Here is a 19,906-nt window from a genome sequence, read left to right on the forward strand (position 1 = left end):
AGGGATGGAGGCTGTTACGTTGCCATGTGAATCTGAGTTTGTTGACATGCAAAAAAAAACATACAATTCATTGAGCTATCTCAATAGATACACTATACGCTTCAAACAACAAAGGAAAATATAATTACAGTTAGAAGAGCCTGACCAATTTTTCGGCTGACCGATATTATCAGCCGAGGTTAGCTATTTGCAAATCTATCGGTATTGGCGTTTAACCTTTCAGTCATGTTCTGAGTGTTGACGTTGCATAGTCTGTCACCAGACTGCACTCTGCAGTTTCCCTGTTAGCAACGCATGTGTTTGGAATGCCACAAACACAACATCCAGCTGATCCAAACTGAGTTGGCCAGAGTGTAAGCAAGTAAATAGCTACATATAACAAACATTAATCTTATATGTTTTATGTGTCTGAAAGAAAAAAAAATATTGGCCGATATATTAGAATATTGGTAACAGTATTGGTCTTAAAAATTCGATTTATTTATTTATTGGTCGAGCTTTACTTACAATAGTAAGCAAATTAGGCAGTCCAACACATGCTAGTTTGTTCTGAAAAAAGACAAGAAAAATAAACAAATAACAGAAGTAACAATTTGTAACAATATGTACTCAGTATTTGTAATGCATCTTTTCAGTGGCTATTGACTGTTCTGACAATAATACATCTTCTTTTACTGGTCTAGTTGTGTAGGAGGGCGCGTGGTTACTGAATGTTGAAGTATTCAATGCATCCTGTCATCTACCTTGAATATACAGTTTGAAGCTCTTACGTACGTATCTAGCAGTGACTGTGTGTGCACTGGTGTGTATTTGATTTAAATCAGCTAAACAGTCACTGGGTACAGAGAGAGACAAGGAGAAGTGGGACGGGAGCAAATGTTAACAGCTTACTATGACACATGTTTCACATGAACATGTTGACCCGAGGCATCTCCTGTTCTGTCCACTTTTATTTCCTCCCGCTCCCCCACTCGAACCCTGAAGCTAGTTTAAATACTTTTTAGGATTTTTTTTTTAATGCTTCCTGCATATTTTGTTTATATGCATGTGTGAGATCCTTAGCTGGTACTTTAGTCCATCAGAGAAGATTTGTAGCCTGCAGTGTTCTCCAAGCCATGTACTGAGGCTCCAGGTATCCTGTGGTTCTGATTGTAGACCCAGTACAGTGATCTTTTCTTGTTGGTCATATCCTTTTGATACCCTGTGTACGTACAGGTAGAAATCAATCACATCACTGGTTCATTTTGTTTGGTTCCTACACATATTTATTGTCTGGTTCTTGCAAAAAAAAGAAAGCCAGGCAGACCCCGAATCATCTGGAGAACTGAGCTACAAAAGATGGGCCATACCTGGTGGCAAGCTCAGCATGTGGCAAGGGAAAGGGTTAAATGGAGGAACTTGTTGTGGCCTCATGGCCCGCTTGGGGGTGAAAAGGTTAAGAAAGATGAAGACTCTCATTCCTGTACATTAAATATGACTAAAAACACTAGCTTAGCATAGAAACAGAAAGCAGTAGAAAACAGCTAGCCTGTCTTTGACCAAGCCTAGCAGTTTCGCTGGATGTCACTAATTAAAATGTCGTTTCTCCTTTCTTTAAAAAAAAAAAAGGCATTTTACATTTTTATAGGCGTTTATGCTATTGGATGTTAGCATCATGAGCGAATTCTGACAGATCCAGTCTAGGCGTGCTCAACTAAGCCAATCGATGTCTAGCGGTAGCTTCATATTTAACAAACTGATGTGAGATGTGGCATCTATTTTCTAACCTGTGGCAAGAAGATGAATGAGAGCATTTCTCAAAAAAAGCAAATCTGTTCCATTAATACAACAATTACCATTTCATGGCTGCCTCTACTGATTTTGACGTCTTTCAACAGGCTACAGTTTAATAAGGAAGCAGCTGTGTTGGGAGAATTAGTATAGCTAAGCCAGGACTGATGTCTGAAACATGATTTTATGCCGGAAAAATACTTAACTGTCATGAATGATTACATAAAAAATCGTACAAAATGATGTTATAACACACTCATACACATACACACGGTCTGTTGAGGTCACATGAGGCCACATACGATATGAGGGAGCTGCAAATAGGCTATTCGAGCCATGTTGCCACGGAGGCACTGTCATGCTGACTGCGCCTCTGCTGCCTGAGAGATTGTCACCCATGAAGACACCAGATGTTCAGGATGTTCAGGACTTCACTGTGTGTGCACGTGTCAGTGTTGTAGTTAAGCCCCCTCAATGATTTATTTATTTTTTTGTGCTTTCATTTATAAATCCGTAATATCCAAAATTATACCATTTTATGAGGTCACTTATTGATGTATCCTTTGGGTGGGTGTGAATGAGGAAATGTGGGTGTGTCAGCACTGAGGAGATGCTTTTAAATTCAATGAGGTGTTACCTTTACAAGTCCTTTAATACTCCCTCCCTCCCTCTCTTCACTGCACACACAAAGACAGTTGCTTTGTGGTGAAATGTACGCATGCATGCAATACATACATACAGCAATAGCTCATTTTCTTTAATGTGCTGAAGGCATTTCTGGGTAGGGGAAATATTTGATATACAAAGAAGGATTTGGTGCAGTAAGGTTTTATAACAGATGACTGGTTGAAGTGAAGGTACCAAAGGGGGAAGAATTGCAAGATTTTATGATGTACTGAATAAGCATTATATTTGCCATGGGGTATTTAGTTTTACTCTTGTCATTGCTTCTTTGTGTGTGTGTGTGTGTGTGTGTGTGTGTGTGTGTGTGTGTGTGTGTGTGTGTGTGTGTGTGTGTGTGTGTGTGTGTGTGTGTGTAGGTGTAGTTGTTTCATATAAGTGCGTGTGACATATAAGACCTTCAGCCAGTTTCTAAAAGACAAGCGCAAAAATGCTGTGAGAATACCGGCATACTTATACTATAATGCATGCAAATACGGTAGCATGCATGGTATAGCATCTCACCATTGTGTGTGTGTGTGTGTGTGTGTGTGTGTGTGTGTGTGTGTGTGTGTGTGTGTGTGTGTGTGTGTGTGTGTGTGTTTGCCTGTGGATGAATTTTGGGAGCCTGTCTGCGCTCTGCCCATCCTGCCTCTGTTGCTATGGTGATTCCTTTATCTCCAAACCTGAATGTGTATTTGTGGACTTTGTAAATATGTTCACGTCTGGTTTATTTACTGTACAACAACAACAGCTTTTAACAAAATAGATTTGTTGCGAAGTCTCAAGGGGAGCACGGAGAACATTGCATATGAAACCCTAAAACTAGAACAAATAAACCACATGGGACAAGAGGGTCTGAAAAGGAACTTACAGTTTGTAATTTGGCAGCAGAGTAATATTTTTGGCCTCTTGCACTGTCGTAGCCGGGATAGGCTCCAGCCCCCCGCGACCCTGAAAAGAATAAGCGGAAAAGAATGGATGGATGGATTGATGGTAATATTTAGCTGAGGCATTTAGGAGATTGTTTACAAATAGGGTAGATGTTAAGATGTGTCTTAATTGCACTGACATGCAAATGTGTGTGTGTGTGCGGGTGTGGACTGCTATTCGCTGAGACACAGGCAGTGAAGGGGGATTAGATAAATCAACAACTCTGGCTGCAGCAGAGCTTAGGTAATAAGGCTCCAGCGCTAACAGGCTAAATATAGAGACAAGTGAATGACTGCTTGCCTGCCCACTAACTGCTACCTTCTAACACACACACACACACACACACACACACACACACACACACACACACACACACACACACACACACACACACACACACACACACACACACAGTCTTGTCTGCTCTTCCCTTCTGTTGCCCTTTGGTTATATTTATAAATTCACACAAATATGCAACGCTAAATTGAATAAGCAGAGTTAACATTCATCCCTTGCTAATTGATTTCCATCCAAAATATGTTCCCAGTGAAATATGTACATCTTTTTACATTTTGATATTGTCATCAGCATGTTCTGCCCTCCGCTGTCAAAAAACTGCAAAGGCATGGGTCAAAACAAAGACTTTGCCTTGACTCATTTTTGCATTACTTACATTTGATTGCAGCTCCTTCCTCTCCATCTCTTTGCCAGGCATGCTTCATGGTGCCGGGGATATGTTTCAGGCTCTAACAGTCACTGTTTTTTTTTTTTCAGCAGTGACCTTCCCTGGCAATCCTCTGCCCACATCATCTCTTTAAGGCAGGGCAGGTTAGGTACATTCTGCTCCCATGTGGCACACAGAAAGAGGAGTTTTGACAGAAGACTGTCTGGAGGGTAAAGCACAGACAGGAAGGGGAGAGGAGGGGCAGTCGAGCATTTTTGCTCTGTCTTCTCCACTGACATGCAAATGGACACACACACCAGCACACACATTCACTTACACATAGCCGCTGGGGACTTCCTGGCCTGACAGAGTCATCCATCACAACCTTTAGTAAGCTTATTTCTTTGAACAGCCTTTTAGAGCTTTGGAATGATTGACAGCTCTGTCCTCCCAGCAGACCTCTTCGACAAGTCCAAAGACTCTTGGTCCTCATCTTAACCCTCAGTATGGGTTAAGATGAGAACTATGACTATGTCATGTTAGTGACTCTTACATGATGCCTGTCTACTCCATCATGGCTTAAAAGGGGGAAAAAAAAAACTATGTCTCTCTCTCTTGGTCTTTCTCACAAGGTCATCCAAGGCTCATCCTGGACCGGTTGTCCACATAAGTGATAACCCCATGGATGAGGGAAAGGTAAGAAACAACAGTATTCTGCAGCTAATAGCAATATATTACTAAACTTAATTGGACCCTGAGCAGATCATTTACAGTACTGTACATAAGTCTTGAATGACCCCTCATTTTTTTTTAATATATTTTTTTTCTTCGAAAATGGGAAATAGATGCAGCAATTTATTGAAACATGTTCAAATATACAGGGATTATACAGTATATAAGCCAAAAACTTAGTTGATACAATTTAACAAGCTTGGAAGTCAGTATTTAGTTGGACCCCCTTTATTCTTCAACACAGCCTGAACTCTCTTAGGCTCTTCAGGAATAGTTTTCCAGGCTTCTTGAAGGACTCTAACAGGATGATCCCACACTGCTTCAACAATGTTGTGATAGGGACTTGAGTCCATGACTGATAATGTTATCATTGCGTGTTTCTCTACCCAGGTATGCTTTTACTCATAATGGCAGTGTGTTTAGGATCATTGTCATGCTGAAAAATGAAGCTGTTGCCATTCAGATGCTTTCCCGATGGTATTGCATGGTGGATCAAAATCTGACGGTGTCATGGCCGGGGAGGAAATGGACGAGGAATGGCTGACACGAAGGACTCCAGAAGTCAGCGTAACTTAAAAGGGATTTATTTCAACGGGGAAAAAACAAATACAAAAACCGTGGAAGGGAGACGACGGGCAGACACAGGGAACACAGGAACACAAGAACACAGGAATACAGGAACACACGGACACACAACGTCAACGACGCAACAGAGAACAAAACAAAACTGAGGGCTTAAGTACACACTGGGTAATCAGGGCAAGAGGAAACAGCAGGGAACAACAGGTGAGGCAAATGAAACTAATTACACAGGGGAAGCAAAGCTGAACACAAAGCACAGGAAAACCAGACTGTCAAAATAAACAGGAAGTGACAAACCAAGGAACATACTGACTAAACACGGGGAACAGGCACAGACTCAGGACAGAGACGCAGACATATCACAACACTAGGAAATAAACTAACACAAAACGCTGGGCCAACGGCCCAGGACATGACAGTACCCCCCCCTCAACGGCCGGCTCCCGACGGCCAAAACAATAAACAAAACCACCCCTGGGCGGGAGGCGGGGGACCAGGAAGGAGGGCCCGAAACAAAAACAGACAGGGAGCAAACAAAGTCAGGAACAAACCCAAAAACACAAGGAAGCACTGGAGCAAGGGTAGAGCACAAGGGCAAAAAACAATAAGCACAAGGAACCGAACAAAGAAAAGCAATGGCACAAGCTGAATACAGTCCAAAAACCAGAGCAAAAACACGGGGATGAGAAAACAAAAAAAAAAAAAAAAACAACCGGATGAAACAAAAAGCGACGGCACAAGGCCGGAGAGCTCCAATGTCCAAAACAGGGGGTCGAAACAAGGAACAGTCCAGGAGCTACAACAAAACAAACAGCAGGGGAAAAAACAGTCCACAGTTCAGGGGAGTCAGTGGGAAATCCAAAACAAAAAACACAGTTCAAAGAGGTCGACCGCGCTCCCAGCGGCGGCGACGACGAGACAGGACTGGAGGCCGACCGCGCTCCCAGCGGCGGCGACGAGGAGCAGGCACTGGAGGCCGACCGCGCTCCCAGCGGCGGCGGCGGCGACGAGGAGCAGGCACTGGAGGCCGACCGCGCTCCCAGCGGCGGCGGCGGCGAGGAGGAGCAGGCACTGGAGGCCGACCGCGCTCCCAGCGGCGGCGGCGACGAGGAGGAGTCACTGGAGGCCGACCGCGCTCCCAGCGGCGGCGGCGACGAGGAGGAGTCACTGGAGGCCGACCGCGCTCCCAGCGGCGGCGGCGACGAGGAGGAGTCACTGGAGGCCGACCGCGGGGCATGCGGCGGCGGAGACGGGCGACCCCGGGCTCTGGTGGGGAACCCTCGGGTGACGTGGAGCGCTCGGACTGAGCAGAGACCCCCACCGGCTCGGACTGAGCGGGACCCTCTGGCGCGGAGCGCTCGGACTGAGCGGGACCCCCTGGCTCGGACTGAGCGGAGACCCCCATCGGCTCGGACTGAGCGGGACCCTCGTGCGCGGAGCGCTCGGACTGAGCGGGACCCTCTGGCGCGGAGCGCTCGGACTGAGCGGAGACCCCCATCGGCTCGGACTGAGCGGGACCCTCTGGCGCGGAGCGCTCGGACTGAGCGGAGACCCCCATCGGCTCGGAGTGAGCGGGACCCTCTGGCGCGGAGCGCTCGGAGTGAGCTGAGCCCATGGGCTGAACGGGGCCTACATAGTGAGGCACCGGATGCGTAGGCTGGGACCGCGGAACAGGGCACACTGCTGCTTTATTGAGCAGCAGGGGCTGCTCGGGGAATAGCCGAGGTGCAGGGGACTGCGTGGAAGCAGGCCGGGAGACGACTGGCTGCGTGGAAGCAGGCCGGGAGACGACTGGCTGCGTGGAAGCAGGCCGGGAGACGACTGGCTGCGTGGAAGCAGGCCGGGAGACGACTGGCTGCGTGGAAGCAGGCCGGGAGACGACTGGCTGCGTGGAAGCAGGCCGGGAGACGACTGGCGGCGTGGAAGCAGGCCGGGAGACGACTGGCTGCGTGGAAGCAGGCCGGGAGACGACTGGCTGCGTGGAAGCAGGCCGGGAGACGACTGGCTGCGTGGAAGCAGGCCGGGAACTAGCTGACACTGGGGACCGAGGAAGAGCTACTGGAACTGACTGAGAGTGGAGTGGACAGGGAGCGACAGGGGCTGGGGCTGACTGAGTGCTAGGGGGAGCGACAGGAGCTGGGGCTGACTGAGTGCTAGGGGGAGCGACAGGGGCTGGGGCAGACTGAGTGCGAGGGAGAGCGACAGGGGCTGGGGCAGACTGAGTGCGAGGGAGAGCGACAGGGGCTGGGGCAGACTGAGTGCGAGGGAGAGCGACAGGGGCTGGAGCAGACTGAGTGCGAGGGAGAGCGACAGGGGCTGGAGCAGACTGAGTGCGAGACAGCGCTGCTGGCTGCGTGGGAGCAGCCTGAGGGCTAGGGAGATCTGGCTGCGTGGAAACAGAGAGGTGAGAGCTAGCTGACACTGGGGCCTGAGAGGGAGCTGACTGAGAGGGCACTAAAACAGCTGACACAGGGAACCGAGGGAGAGCGACTGGAGCTAGAGCTGACTGAAGGCGAGAGAGAGCGACTGGAGCTAGAGCTGACTGAAGGCGAGAGAGAGCGACTGGAGCTAGAGCTGACTGAAGGCGAGAGAGAGCGACTGGAGCTAGAGCTGACTGAAGGCGAGAGAGAGCGACTGGAGCTAGAGCTGACTGAGACCCTGCTGCTGCAGTTAACACAGAAGACCGATGCGAAGGCTTGGACCTGGCTGCCCCCACCCGCGGAACAGGTACGGGTGCAGAGGTCAGCCCGTCCGTGGCTGCCCCCACCCGCGGAACAGGTACGGGTGCAGAGGTCAGCCCGTCCGTGGCTGCCCCCACCCGCGGAACAGGTACGGGTGCAGAGGTCAGCCCGTCCGTGGCTGCCCCCACCCGCGGAACAGGTACGGGTGCAGAGGTCAGCCCGTCCGTGGCTGCCCCCACCCGCGGAACAGGTACGGGTGCAGGGGAAGCTGGAGCTAAGGGAGCTGGAGCAGGGTGAGCAGAGGGAGCTGGAGCTAACTGAGGGGTCTGGGACTGCGACTGAGGGGGAGCTGGAGCTACAGCTGACTGGGAACACTGCGACTGAGGGGGAGCTGGAGCTACAGCTGACTGGGAACACTGCGACTGAGGGGGAGCTGGAGCTACAGCTGACTGGGAACACTGCGACTGAGGGGGAGCTGGAGCTACAGCTGACTGGGAACACTGCCACTGAGGGGGAGCTGGAGCTACAGCTGACTGGGAACACTGCGACTGAGGGGGAGCTGGAGCTACAGCTGACTGGGAACACTGGGAAGAAGCTAAGGGAACTGACAGGAGTGGCTGAGAGGCTGCAGCAGTGGTCTGTGGTGCTGACTGTAGGTGAAGGGTGGTGATTACAAAGTCTTTCACTAACCCGTGCAAGGAGTCCAACAGCCAAGGGAAACTGGCAATCAGGTCTTGAAGCCTGGTGGTGATGGCTTCCTGTTCCTCCTTACACGGGTCAGATAACAAGTCCAAGCATAATCGGTCCACTCTTCGGATCAGAATTTTCCTGCTCTCCTCTGAGAGGGAGGAAGCAGCAGAGTACATGACGGGCTGAAGTTGCTCTTTCTGCTCCCGCGGCGATTCTCTCTGATGCTGCCGGGAGCTTGGTCTTCCTCCGTCAGCAGCAGGCAGTGGTGACGCGGAAGTGGTGGGAGGCCAAGGACCCCTGTGACCCAGGAATCGGAAAAATGACTCCTCTGGAGTCATTCCGGGCGCCGGCTCCAGGAAAACGTCTCTCCGCTTCCTCCGGTATCTCGTCCTCCGTGGCTGCGGCGACTGCTGAGAAAAGGAGGGACCAGCAAGCGGAGTGACAGGTGAGGGAGCGGCCGGCGCCAAAAACAGTCCGCCCACGCGGCAGACCTGCGGTTTAGGCAGGGGCGGTGAGCGGCGTCGCCGGGGACCGTTCAAAAAAGCTGGTCCCCCCAGCGCCAGGCGAGTGCCGTTGTAGCAGCCGGAGCTTGCAGGGTCTTTAGTTTGGTTGCGTCGTTCTGTCATGGCCGGGGAGGAAATGGACGAGGAATGGCTGACACGAAGGACTCCAGAAGTCAGCGTAACATAAAAGGGATTTATTTCAACGGGGAAAAAACAAATACAAAAACCGTGGAAGGGAGACGACGGGCAGACACAGGGAACACAGGAACACAAGAACACAGGAATACAGGAACACACGGACACACAACGTCAACGACGCAACAGAGAACAAAACAAAACTGAGGGCTTAAGTACACACTGGGTAATCAGGGCAAGAGGAAACAGCAGGGAACAACAGGTGAGGCAAATGAAACTAATTACACAGGGGAAGCAAAGCTGAACACAAAGCACAGGAAAACCAGACTGTCAAAATAAACAGGAAGTGACAAACCAAGGAACATACTGACTAAACACGGGGAACAGGCACAGACTCAGGACAGAGACGCAGACATATCACAACACTAGGAAATAAACTAACACAAAACGCTGGGCCAACGGCCCAGGACATGACAGACGGTACTTTTCTGCATTCATAATTCCATCAATTTTGACAAGATCCCCAACACCACTGGCTGAAACGTAGCACCAAACCATTAAGGAGCCTCAACCATGTTTTGCATATATCTGTAGACACTCACTCTTGTAGCTTTCTCCTTCTTTAAGAATGGCTTCCTGACAGGCACCAAAATGAGTCAGAGTGACTGAAAAAGCTCTCAAGTGTCCATAGAGAAACTTTGAAAGACCTTCAAAAAGACTGGAGAATTATTGCTTAAGACCGCTTTTAAAAAGGACAAGAAAGTCTGGTTCCTTGGAAGTAAAATATAAAAAAACAAGGGGTGACTCAAGACGGTGCTGTATCTGCACTTTTGCATGACTTTATCTTGATTTTAAGTGTAGCCCCATTTTGAACATAGTTCAATTTGAACGTAACCTTACTGACCACTTTGACCACTCTTCATAAATGTATCACTGTGCCTTTTAAACACTACATGGTAAGTAAGGATATAAGCTGACAAGACAGCACCCCGCACTGCATTTAATATTATTTTTCCACAAGGAGGACACGCTGTAAAGATATGTTTATTTTAATTGAATACATGAATTTGACACAAATATATGAGACTTAGTACGATAAGTATTTGTCTGTAAATAAACTGTCAGAATTTTTTATTTTTTTTAAAAAGGTATGTTCTTTTTCTGTAGCTCCTTTTGTATTTTCTGATATAATCTTCTGTGAAGTAGGGTGGGCAGGTTTCTTCCTGAGCCGCTCTAGTCTTCTTACACCTGACTTCCTTTCATGCTGTGCTTGAATGTCAAACGTATTACTTCTTTTTCTGCCCATCATGGGGTCTTTTCTATCCCCCTGTCTGTCATCTCGCCTACCTCTCTTACTGACTGCCTGTCGCTCTTCCTCTCCAGCTTATAATTGGATTTGAGTCTGGGATCGTGGTCCTGTGGGATCTCAAATCAAAGAAGGCAGACTATCGCTACACATATGATGAGGTAGGCAAATATCCCAGATTTCTTTTCTTCTCTAATAGATTTCCAGCATTCATTTGACTTCTGATTTAAAAAACAGAGTCTGGAAAGTGAAATCACATACTCTGAACTAAATTGCATACATTTGTATGTGTGTGCTTGTCTCTGCATGTGTGTGTCTAACTGAGTTTGAGGTATTTTACTCCAGCTGTCTAGGCTTGTAAGTTAAGCATGTGTAGGTAGATCACAAGCACATAAACTGTACATGTACTCACCAAGCTTCCTTTGTCTTGTCTGTTTTAAACCACACAATGGAGGAAAAAAAGAGTGCTGAGAGGGTGACATCCAGCTATGAGTCAAATGAAGAAGCTCATCAGAGTGTTTCCTCTTTAACCCTTACATACTGTTCATATTTCATGCCTTCACAGCATGGGCTGGGCCAGTTTTGACTCTGGCCAAAAAGTCCTTCAGAATATAGTCATGTATAACCATTACAAATGTTAAACTCTGTCCTCACTGCTGCAGCATAAAACAAACAAGCAAAAAAAACAACCTCTTAGATATCATCTGTAGTTCATTTATTATAATCTGTAATCAATATTAATTAAGCATTAATTAATTTAAATTGCTTATTGCAAACTAGTCTGTGTAGCCTGTGCCGGACTTGCATGTTTCCCACACTCACTGAAATGGGAACTCAGGTGCTTTTATAATGCCCAGCCCCTCCTTTGATTCCTGTTTTAATCCCATTTACCTCAGAATAAATTGACATTATCTTGTTACATGCAAATGTAATGTACCTGCATTCATAGAGAGCTTTTCTAGTCTTTCTGACCAAAGTGCTTTTAACTACAAGTCACACATGTTGAGTTATACATTTCTACAGCACTTTAGTCGATGTACTTCAAGCATTTTACCTCACGTCCTTGGACAATTAAGAAAGCAAAGCAAGCATGTCTTTCAGCTCTTGGAGGAAGTCAGAGTAGCTGGAGGAATTGTGTCTGTGCCCAGACTTTCTCAAGAAACTCCTTGACCTCTGTTCGACCCCTTTCCCTTATGTATCATCACTCCTGTGCTGTTTTACTACTTCACTGTTTTAAGATTCTCCCATGATCCTTCAAAGACCAGCAGATGCCTGTCTCTGCAGGAACCTGGGCAAAGGTGATGGGCACACAGTTCTTGTGAGAGTGTCAAGGTCCCCCCTTAGACACACTCACCAATGTCCCATAAAAAACACACACAGATGTGGCATGTACAGTTTCACAGTGCCAAGATTCCCTAAAACCAGAACTTTCCGAGACACTACCTACAGAGGTGGATTTAAAATCCATTTGAATAGGCACAGGTCCAGCTTGATCCAGAGGAGCCTCAGTGTACAGAAATTTGTAGCACTTGTACATCAGTACACAATTTTAAAATATTAAAATTTTTGTGTATTTTGGGTCATTTTTGGGTAATTTTTACTCCTGTCAAATATAAAAATGGGTCAAATTTGACCCGAGCGATATGAGAGGATAAACATTTCTCGGTCTTAGGAGGCTAAATGCTGGCACAGGCTGATATTTAGGAATCTTAAATATTTAAATTTTTTGTAGTTTGTAAAATGAGCTTAAAATCTCTGTGTAGCACTGCGGAAGATGTTTTTTCACACAAGTTTTGTCATTTACAAAGGGGAATAGTTTGTGAAATGTTTGTTTAACATGTTATGATTTATACAGTGGAGTGCCATGTGCTCACGCCCCATTGTAAGGCAGTGCAATGCTTTTGCTTGCATATTTCAGTTGTAAAATAGGGATTTTGTAAAAGGTCCTTCTTTTAAAAATTTATTGGATTTATTGGATTTCCCAAAAGGCAATAGTGTGTTTCTATAAATAACAGAAAACTCGTCAATTACAATAGAGATGGTGTTAGAGCTGCTTAGAGTCTCTTTGGATCTGGCATGCATCTCACTGAGACTGTGTTTTGCAAATCTAACAGCATTGTATCACACAGATGAAATCTTGTTTTAAATAAAGGTTCAGCACTGCTTACATCCTGCCGACTAACGCTGTCACTGGCCATATACCACATCACCGACTCTGCTTTCTAAACTCTATTACTTTATTGATTTGCAAGAAAGAAATCATTTCAACTAATGTATTTGTTGAATTTTATTAAAGTAATGCTATTAGGAATGTTACTTTAATGTGTGGTTATATTGACTATTTGCCTTTTTACTTCAGATGGAGGTGTTTCTCTTCAATCTGATTATAGTCTGAACTCCTCCAGTCTATGATATAGCAGGAGCTAAACATGTCTATGAATAGGAGCTCTCATTCATAACTTTGTCATTGAGGCTGAATGGCTGTAAGAACACACATAGACACACACACACTGAGTCAGCATGTACATGGCCATGCTGCTGTGTCTATGGCCTTACACGGAGCTAAGTCTGTATAAGATAATGAGATTATTGTATCACTGATGTAGATGCTCACCTTGCTGGCACTGCTGTGGTGCTGTCAGAGACAACACAAAAAAAGAGATGGCGAATTTGTGTGTTCAGTATGTATGAAGCCCTCCTTCCTGCTCTGTCTGTCTCTCTGCCTTTGCTCTGTCTCCCTCCTTCTCTCAGATAAGCTAATATCCTCCCACTGCTTCTGGGCATTACAGATTCTAGTATTGAATCTCCCGAAGGAGCTCATCTCCTCTCTCCAAACCCTCACAGATACACCTCCCCAGAGACTGAAGGTTTGATTGGGTGGGAACTGAGGGACAGGGAATTGAGCTAGAGGGTGGGTGAGGTCCTGTATTCCTCACTTTGCTTCACTTACTGGGATTTTTCACTGGCTGACTTAAAAAGCATGCAACTGCGCTTTCCTGTCATTTGATATGGGGTGAAGTTATTCCCATGGCTACTAAATCTAAATGTTTTCCAGGGTCAGGTATCTTTAAAGTGGACTGCACGCCAGTTAAATTGTTTTTATTTTTTGTGCATACTTTATATGATATTGCTTGTGATATAGTCCATAGCATTCCTGCCACCCATTGCAACCTTAATAATAGGCATAAAGTAGAAATATTACCCATTTGATAACCTCAATATAAACTGAAAATGTAGAATTTATGACGTAGCTGCTGTCATGCATATACAGGTGCATATCCTTAAGCATATTAACATTAATTATAAACCACTGACAATGCATGGATTTGTAGGCAGTATTATATTTGCTGGCTGTTATTCACTGGCATCATGACTCTGTGCAAATTATCTCTGCATAGCTTCTTCAAACAATGCTGTGAAACAACTTTTTTTTTTCCCAGCCATCAAATCCTTTCCAAGCTACAGTCTTCCTGCCGCGTGCGCTTTTTTCTGCAGTGCGCTTTCATTCAAACCCTATTTGCCTAGAAGCTTCCTGCCAAGTATCAAAGTTGTCAACTGAAATGAACAAGGAAGCTTTTCGTCTTCTTCTTTTCAACAGCAGACTAAGCCAGCAGACTGTGCAGTGATGGATTCAGACTTTAGAAAAAGCACATCTTAAAGCATATTTTACTTTTGATGGAAATTTGCGAATGTTTAAACTACTGAAAGGCAGTCTGCGGTCTTGGATTTCAAAAGACGCAGATAATGAGTAACGCTGGTTCCTGTTTTCTTGCCGCATTTCTTAACAATTCTTGCAAACATTCTCACGTAACATCTGCAAGAAGAAGAGATGAAATTGCTTTCACTCCAAAAAAAATATAATAATGACGGCACCTTTTGGAAGTTACAGATGCTGACAAAACTAAAGAACTGTCAGCAAATTAGCGAATGTAACCTGTAACGCAAAAAAAACAAAACCCAGAATCCAGCAGATTTCAGGCAAACAAAGGCAATAAAACTTTTGTTTTTACAAGCTCTCAAAGAGCTGAGAGAGCACACCTTCTACTCTTTGTCTTTCAGTGGATTGTCTATTATTAGCTGTGGATCAGCAGTATGGGTTTCCACTGAGTGCAAGCCAGAGAGCATCTGTCACTGTGACCCGGCCTTGCTCTACTCCATCTGACTCAACACCTTGGTCTGAATCTGGCCCTGATGAATGCTTAACATTGCTGCCAGATCTCACTTAGTTCTTCCCTCCGCCCTCTGCGTTTGTGTCCTGGTAGCACGTTCTCTCACACTGAATGCATGCATGAAATTTGTTTTTCTTTTCTTTTTTTTTTTTCTCTTTTTTTGCCATACCTTCAATAGGCCCATTGGTTAAATACACACATTTATTCTACAGCCTTCTTGTACAAACAGCTCACCCTTTGTCTTTCTTAAAAACTCAGTCTTTTTCTTCTGTCCTTTCTGAACACATGCACGTACATTTACAGTGAAAACTGAACAGTATTCTGTTGTATTGATGCCATACAGTGTTACACATTAATGAGCACCTGTCATTATTCACAAAAATTGACTGTGTAATTACTGTAAACACCTTGAGTATCTCGGGGGGATTGCTTCATTTTATTTTTATTGATTTCAACTTTGGAGCATATCTGACAGTCTCTATTGCTGCAAAGGCACGGTTACACTTCCACCTGCTCAGGCTTTCATCACAGAAGTCCAGCCAGAGCTACAAAGATAAGGCACCCTATTTTCTCTATTTCCCTTCCTGTTGTTCTCCCTATTCCTCTTTTCCTTTCTATTCTCTCTGTCACAAAGGGACAAATGAGAAGTTATTGGTTACTTTCAGTGTGACCGCGATAACCAGGAAGCGCCTGTGCAGACATAAAGCGCGCGCAAACTTAGCACCCACACCGTGATCCGAAGAAATGCACACAAACACACAAGAAAAAACTTGGTGAACAAAATGTTTGCAGTGATTTGCGCAGCAACAGGTCACAATTCTCACAGCTACTAATGAGGGGCAACAATAACAGCAAAACCTGCGAATGTATAACAACTCAACCACAAACCATTAATTGTTTGAATTTCAAGAAATACAAAAATAGCCTGCTCTGATTGTGGAGAAATTTGCGTTATTAACATATTTTATACCAGCATTCATTTCGTAAAAAGCCTGACAGTGTTTTTAATACTGTTGAATCAGACCAGCACTTTTCTAACCAGATGGGTGAGATTCTCGGCAAGAAAAAAAAAAAAAATACACCAGACAGATAAGACTTCCGCAGATTTCCTGTGGCATTCTCTGTGATAGGCAGCTCCGCTATCTTAATTTAATGTGCCCTCTTGCAGTGAATCCCTCCCATCTGCTTATCCCTTAAGATTAAAAACAAATGCTACAAAATTATCTGCAAACTATCTGATGCAAGTGTGGCTTCATTAGGAAGTGTTTTCTTTCCCCCTAAGACCTGTTGAGATTTCAGACAGACAACTTAACTGTACATAGCTGATGGGTGATTTGGCAGGGCTTGCATAATACCCATTAGTGGAGAGAGTATCACTCTTTACGTGATGGCCAGTCTCTCAGGGAATCTGTCCATCAGGATAAAGTCGATGTTAATGCATAAGTCTAATGTTGTAACGAGACTTCCCGTGGGTTTGGGGAGTGTTTCTCACACTGCTTTTGCGAGACATTTGCTGGTGAATTTGTTTTTCTAATGCTTAGTCCCATCCTGAAGATGTAGAAGAGATTATGAGCTCTGAGTTTCCAGGGTGGCAACCCAACTATTACTGCAGGGATTGGATGAATCTTAAGCTTGCTCTTTTGTCCTAGCACTATGTAGAACAGGGATCCTCAAATCCAGGCCTCGAGGTCCGGAGTCCTGCAGGTTTTAGATGTGTCCCTGATCCAACACACCTCATTCAAATGACTGAATTACCTCCTCAGTATGCAGTCAAGTTCTCCAGAGTCCTGCTAATGACTTCTATATTTGATTCAGGTGTGTTTGCTCAGGGACACATCTAAAACCTGCAGGACACCGGACCTCGAGGCCTGGATTTGAGGATCCCTGATGTAGAACAATCACCAGTTGTTCATACTGATGGCATACTCACCAGCCACCTCATTAGGTACTAGTACTGGGTGATAGTGCTGGCTTGGTCCTCCTTATGCCTTCAGAACTGCTTTAATTCTTTGTGGCATAGTAACATTCCTCAGATTTTGGTTCATATTGACACAATAGCATCATGCAGTTGCTGCAGATTTGTACCATATCCCAAAGGTGCTCTGTTGGAGATCATCTGAGTACAGTGAACTCATTGATGCAGCCTCAGTTTCTTGCTGCACCAAAAAAAAAAAAGAGTTCTTTTAAAACTTATAAAAAAAAAAAGATCTCATTGAGGATCCAGTTTGAGCTCTGCAGAATAAAGAATTCCACCTGTTGATCCCCTGAACAGAAAATGCTTTTTGTCCAAAAGAGGATTTATAAAATGCCACTTTACAGTACCCAGAGAGCCTGATTATGTAAGCATTAATAAATGAATTTTAGATTAGCAAATTATAAGATAAGTTAAGATAAGTTAAAGAGTTACTGACCTTTATCAGACATTTCGACAGTATATTGTACTTCCACATTTGTTTATTCAGTCATAGACAGTGACAATGAATCATCTTCATAATACAGAGAAAAATCTAAATTTGTAAGTAGAGGCTCACTGGGGCTTGTTTCCTTCAGGGCTTATGTAACGAGTATGTAGGAATACAAAAACAGAGAAAGAGAGGATTTAAAATAATAGAACAAAAACATATTGCTCATTGCAAATCACTGCTGACGTTTTGCCCCTAAATGCCTGTTTGTTCAGATTAAGTTGGTTGTGTTACTTGACTCGAATTACTTTTGCTGTGAGAACCCCGGTGTGCATGTACGTATGACCATGCTACAATTGTTCGTGTGACATGTACACACAAACAGTTACAACAGTATGTTGCGGGGACATGAGTCTGTGCAAGGTCTTGCTGTAAGGCAAGGTTAAAGGTCAGCATTGTGCAACATAACTTTGTGTGTGTGTGCGTTACGTTTCAGGGCCGTTTTGGGCCGTAGTGTGACACAGTACTAATGTGTCTATGTCTTCCTCAATTTTTCCTCCGTTTGTGTGCTTGCTATTGTCTTTGTCATGAGTGTGTATTTGTGTGTCTATGTGAGGACATCTTGTGTAACTGTAATGAGTGTAGACTGAATTCTATCATCCCCCAAAGACCAATCTGTGAAAAACTGACCTAATGTGATAAATCATGAAATTAGCCTTTTTAATTGGTATTGTTTGATTTGATGAGCACCATGTGTTTCAATTATGCTGCTCATTTCCAATTAAGCACAGGGCATTGTTGCCTATTGGGACTGGCATGGTGAACAATTCACTGATAGATTTCCAGAAGCCTGTTGCTGTCATGGCATCACTGAATGAGTGATTTTTCGGGGGAAGGGGGGCATCTTACTTTTGTAAGACCTCCCGAACCCGCCCCCCAACCACCTGCAGCTCTGCAGATCAAATGTTTCATCTGGACTGCATTAAGTGAGCATCTTAGACGAATTTCAACCAGTATTCATTAATATCTATCTATCCATAAAAAATGAGGGAACAAAACTTTCATTGCAGAGTATGGGATTTAGATCAGCCTGCACATATAACTGAAAGTAAGACTTGGAACAGTCACTTCATTTTCAGAGTGTGGGATGCTAAACATTTTACAGAAATTGGAGATGTATTCACACTGTATTCAGGACACCTGCAATAACTACATCCACGCCACCTGCCACTACACACCACTGAATCACTTCTGGCAAGAAAATCGCTGTCAGACTTTCTGAGCTGCTGCATCCAACCGTCCCCACCACATTCTCTACACCACCGCCCCAGCTTAGAAATACACAGAAGCCATTACTCATCATGTCCAGCTATTTCTAACAAGCCTCATGAAGAAGAAATCTTCTTCTTTTGAGACTGAGACTTCTTCAGAGGCTCAGATCAGATTGATCTGAGCCTCTGATTGATCTTCATTTTGCTAAAAACTGTATGATTCTGAAAACTGGACAAGAAAGACTACGCAAAGCACGGCACAATTAACTAGCAAGCAAACATATGATACTGTTCACTCTGGAACACATAAAGCAGCTCCATTACTGTGAGCGAATCTTTGGTGTCACACAAGCAACTATTTTTCTTAAAACTCAGCAGATTCAGTGAGCCTGACAGACAGCACTGCTCGTGATTAATGACACACTCAAGGCAAAATTGATATACACCTAAATAAATGGCAGCTGCAATTGGAAGAGATTGACTTAACCTGACCATGCACTCACATCAGCTCTGACACTGAGGCAGTCATTCATTTCAGATGAGCGATGTGAGACAAGCAGCAGCATTGAGGACATAAGGCAAATCAGGACCAGAGACAAGTTCATGGTTAAACAAGGGCAGATTCAGACAAAATGCGCTAAATATTAAACAGTCCAAAGTGGACGGCTGTTGTCAGCTTCGCACAGTGTGCACGTCGTCATATGGTTTGATGTCAAATGTCAAAAACATTAGCTGGTTTTAATGATCGGGAATAAATTGGGTGACAAAAGGCAAGAATGGCCTTTACAGATTTACTTTGGTCATGATGTGTTTGTGTTTTGTTGCTAGTAGATAAATCATCTAGAGCCAGGCTTACAACAGCAGCAGGACTGTTCAGATGATGGGAAAGATGAGAGGACAGAGAGGGCACCATCTCTCTAAATCTTGCCCGTCTTTCTCTATTATTCTTTTTATCTGTTAGCTTGTCTGGGCATCAGAGATCTGTATCTCTATTTGGTCTTTGTTTTCTTCACTCGTGCCCTCTTCTGGGTTTTGAAGTCCTGACTAAAGGTCACCTCTTAAACTTCCCCTCGTGCGGCCATTCCCATAACTATTGTAGTGGGTATTATAATTGTGATTAATCATAGTTCATCTTCTCAACATGGAATTGGTTTTTAACCTCTGCTTACTTTTTAAATGCATATTCATAAAAACCTTCATACCTAAAACTTCCATTGTTCCTCAAACTCTCAAGATGGACTAGAGTCAATACTAAAGGTCTCTTTTTTTAAATTTTTTTTAACGTCACAGTAAGTCATACTAAACCAGATGGTCTTGATCGATGCATTAACTGTATCCCAGTTATACTGGATGTTACAGACACTTTTATTTCTGACAGTAAGGTTGCATCTTTGTGAAATATGACCCC

At 44.7% G+C, this 19,906-nt stretch overlaps 1 protein-coding gene across 2 annotated transcripts in view; it reads left to right on the forward strand.

Annotated features, from left to right (window-relative positions):
• The window catches only part of stxbp5a (syntaxin binding protein 5a (tomosyn)), a 98,955-nt gene that overhangs the window by 51,553 nt on the left and 27,496 nt on the right, over nt 1-19,906 (forward strand). For both annotated transcript variants that reach the window (XM_030721509.1, XM_030721510.1), the window contains exons 6-7: nt 4,660-4,723; nt 10,734-10,817. In XM_030721509.1, coding sequence (XP_030577369.1) covers nt 4,660-4,723; nt 10,734-10,817 — 148 coding nt within the window. The remainder of the gene's footprint in view (nt 1-4,659; nt 4,724-10,733; nt 10,818-19,906) is intronic.

Source organism: Archocentrus centrarchus, chromosome 24 (genome assembly GCF_007364275.1).
Source record: "Archocentrus centrarchus isolate MPI-CPG fArcCen1 chromosome 24, fArcCen1, whole genome shotgun sequence".
In the NCBI taxonomy this organism is placed as follows: domain Eukaryota; kingdom Metazoa; phylum Chordata; class Actinopteri; order Cichliformes; family Cichlidae; genus Archocentrus; species Archocentrus centrarchus.